The sequence below is a fragment of the Apteryx rowi genome, unplaced genomic scaffold, assembly GCF_003343035.1.
Source record: "Apteryx rowi isolate R43461 unplaced genomic scaffold, aptRow1 scaffold_0, whole genome shotgun sequence".
NCBI classification, from domain to species: Eukaryota; Metazoa; Chordata; class Aves; order Apterygiformes; family Apterygidae; genus Apteryx; species Apteryx rowi.
In genome coordinates this window covers 11,298,727-11,301,592 of record NW_020447195.1, presented here as the reverse complement: position 1 = coordinate 11,301,592, position 2,866 = coordinate 11,298,727, and the positions used below count along the sequence as shown (strand labels likewise).

The 2,866-nt window shown below is 71.3% G+C and overlaps 1 protein-coding gene across 1 annotated transcript in view; it reads right to left on the bottom strand.

Moving 5' to 3' along the window:
• LOC112961427 (transcriptional repressor scratch 2-like) overlaps positions 1–888 on the bottom strand; it is a 5,498-nt gene extending 4,610 nt beyond the window's left edge. Inside the window, 2 exon segments of the mRNA XM_026056592.1 lie at positions 7–640; positions 873–888. Coding sequence (XP_025912377.1) covers positions 7–640; positions 873–888 — 650 coding nt within the window.
• Positions 889–2,866: the final 1,978 nt, after the last annotated feature.

Below are 2,866 nucleotides of genomic sequence, written 5' to 3'. Positions count from 1 at the left end.
TAGGACTTGAGGGCGAAGGTCTTGTTGCAGCGCTTGCACTTGAAGTGCTTGAAGGCGGAGTGGGTCTGCATGTGGGCGCGCAGGTTGGAGCGGTCGGCGAAGGCCTTGCCGCAGTGCGAGCAGCCGAAGGGCTTCTCGCCCGTGTGCGAGCGCATGTGGCCCTGCAGCAGCCAGGGCCGGCTGAAGGCCTTGCCGCACACGTCGCACTTGTGCTTGAGGTTGTGGGTGAGGACGTGCATGGCCAGGGCGGGCATGGAGACGTAGGCTTTGCCGCAGGTGGGGCATTTCCTGGCCATCTTGCTGTCCAGGCTGCGGTGCGTCTGCTTGTGCCGGCTGAGGTTGGAGGAGGTGGCGTAGGTCTTGCCGCACTCGGGGCAGGAGTGGCGGTGGCTGCCRCGCCGCTGGCTCTCGCCGCGCCGCCGCGACCGCCCGTCCGTGATGAAGAAGGCRTCCATGGAGTAGCTGTCCGTCACCGCCGCCTCGCCGTGGAAGTAGCGGGCGGAGAAGCTGGACTGGGGGCTCTCGGGGTCGCTGTACTCCTCGTGCGCCGGCGCGTAAGCCGGGTCGGCCGGCGGCAGCGGGAGGCCCTGCTTCTTGTCGGCGTCGTAGCCGGCGGGCGCCAGGCAGTGCGGGATGTACCCTGCGGGGACGACACAGCACGGTCACCGTCCCCCCCGGCCACCCCGACCGTGGCGCTGGGGCTGCGGCAGGTGGAGCAAAACCCCAAGCGGGCTTCGGACGGAGGAAAGCCRTCAGCCAAAGATGCCCATTCCCTCGTGCCTGGCGGGGGGCGCAGCAGCGGGGCTGAGCCCCACGCGGTGCCCGGCTGCCGGCAGCCCCCGGGGCCGCTCGCCGGCAGCAGCTGTCCGTACCGCAGCCGCGGCGCATGCCGCTAATGAGCTCCGCTGCCCTGCCCCGCTCCCGGGCTCTGGAAACCCCAGGAAAACTGGGCGAGAGGGGCGAGACGAGCACAGGAGGGCCTGGGAAAGGTCACCCCATCTTGCCCTCCATCCCCTCCTCCGGGGCTGCTTCCCCCAGGAACGGGGCCAGCCCCGCTCTTGGAGAGCAGCTCTCCCATGGGGCTTTGGGGCCGTCAGGTGCAGCGGCCGTGTGGGGCTCCGGGGAGACGCGGCCGGGGCTCTGCCGCAGCCACATCGGTGCAAGGGACCCGGTCCGACCCTGTGCTCAAAGCAGGGCCTCTTTGGTGCATTTGCACCATGAGATGTGGGCTCTGGCCAAGGGGGTGACCCCACAGCCCCCCTGGGTGTGCTCCCATCAGGCGACCCCGGTGCAAGATGGGGTGCGGGTTGGTCTCGTGGGCCGGCAGCTCTCGACCTGTCGCGGGGCAGGCGCCGCGTGGGATTCCCCGCCTGTGCTCCAGGCGCGCGAAGGTCRCTGTGACGTGGGGGCCGGGCGCCGGAGGAACGATGCAGCCTTCTCCCCGCCGGGCCGACGCGCTGCCAGCACGCGCACGGCGCTGCGCACTGCTGACGGCACGCTGAGGCTCCGTGGTGCTCCGGCAGCCCCGGGCCAGCCCGGAGCATCTCCCAGCATTTTGCATGATGGTCCTTGCTGGCTGCTTCAGAGGATGTTTCTCCACCGTTCGTGGTGGCGTGGGCTGTCAGGGGCGTCCAGGGGGGCTGTGCACAGCCAGGCTCACCTCAGCCCCATGTGTGCATGCCCACGGGTCGGGGTGGGCACCCCACTCTAGCTGGGGCCGTGCAAACACCCCCTGAATGCAAGCCCCTGCCTGCCCCACTGCTTTGGGGGACCCCCCCGGCAGGCTCCCCATCTGGGGCGAGCTGCAGCAGGGGCRGCCGCGGTTCATCCCCCTGAGGCTGGGGACCCCCGTGGAGTGGTGGGGAGCGGGGCCCGGCGAGGCCGTGGCAGAGCCGTGCCCCCCCCACCCCCGCGCGGCTCCCCGCGCCGTGCTGACAGTGCGGTCACACGGGCTGTGCAGAAAGCGCTCTGCTCAGCAATTTCTCACGCTGCCTCCGAGCATGCAGCAAGGTTATTTCCAGGAGAGCAGCGTCGGCAGCTTCTGCCCAGCTGCAGCACATCCCTCCCCCACCGGCATGTCGTTCCCAAGCAGGCAGGGGGTGCAAAGCAGGAGCCCCCCACCCAAGTCAGGAGGGTCTCTCACCCCTGCCCATGGGTGGAGAAAGTCCCTTTGCTGGGGAGCAGCAAGCGTGGAGCAGGAGGGACAAGGAAAGTGCTGGTGGTGGGGCTGCCTTGGCTTGCATGTGGCTGGATCAGGCCCATACCCGCATCCAGCCTGGCGTCAGGCTCCCTGAGCAGCCGGGACTGGCCAGGCCATGGCCTGGGACAGACGTCTCCAGCCCCCGCTTCCAGGGCATGAGCCCAGGCCGCCCCGTCGGGGGTCTCTGTCGAGCCCGGATCCKGCCCCAGCCTCACCTCGCAGGAGGGGGCTCCGGGCGCCCCGGCCGCCCTCCACCCCAGCCCTTTGCACCTCCCGGCCGGGGTGCGGGCAAGGGGGCTGCTCCCTCCCGCTCCCCTTCCCAGCTCCGACCGGCTCTTCCCTGCGCTCCGGGGAGCGCCAGCATCCGCCGCGCTCTCGGAGGGGCTTCGGGCACCGCTGCGAACAATGAAACCCGCAGGCACGGCGAGGCTGCTGCTCCCTGCCTCCTTCCCCTGCCACCCCCTCCCGGCTCCGGGGAGCCCGGCGGCTTCGTGCCCCCCCCGGGAAGCTGCCCTGGGCCGGAGCCGGCCTCGCCGCCCGGCGGGTTGGGGCCCCGGCGTCCGGCTGGGGCCGAGCCCCTCGCCGCTGTGCCGGCCGCAGCGGGGGCTGCCCAGCCGGGCTGCGGGCAACACGGGCGCGATGCTTCCCCGAGGACCAACTTCGGCA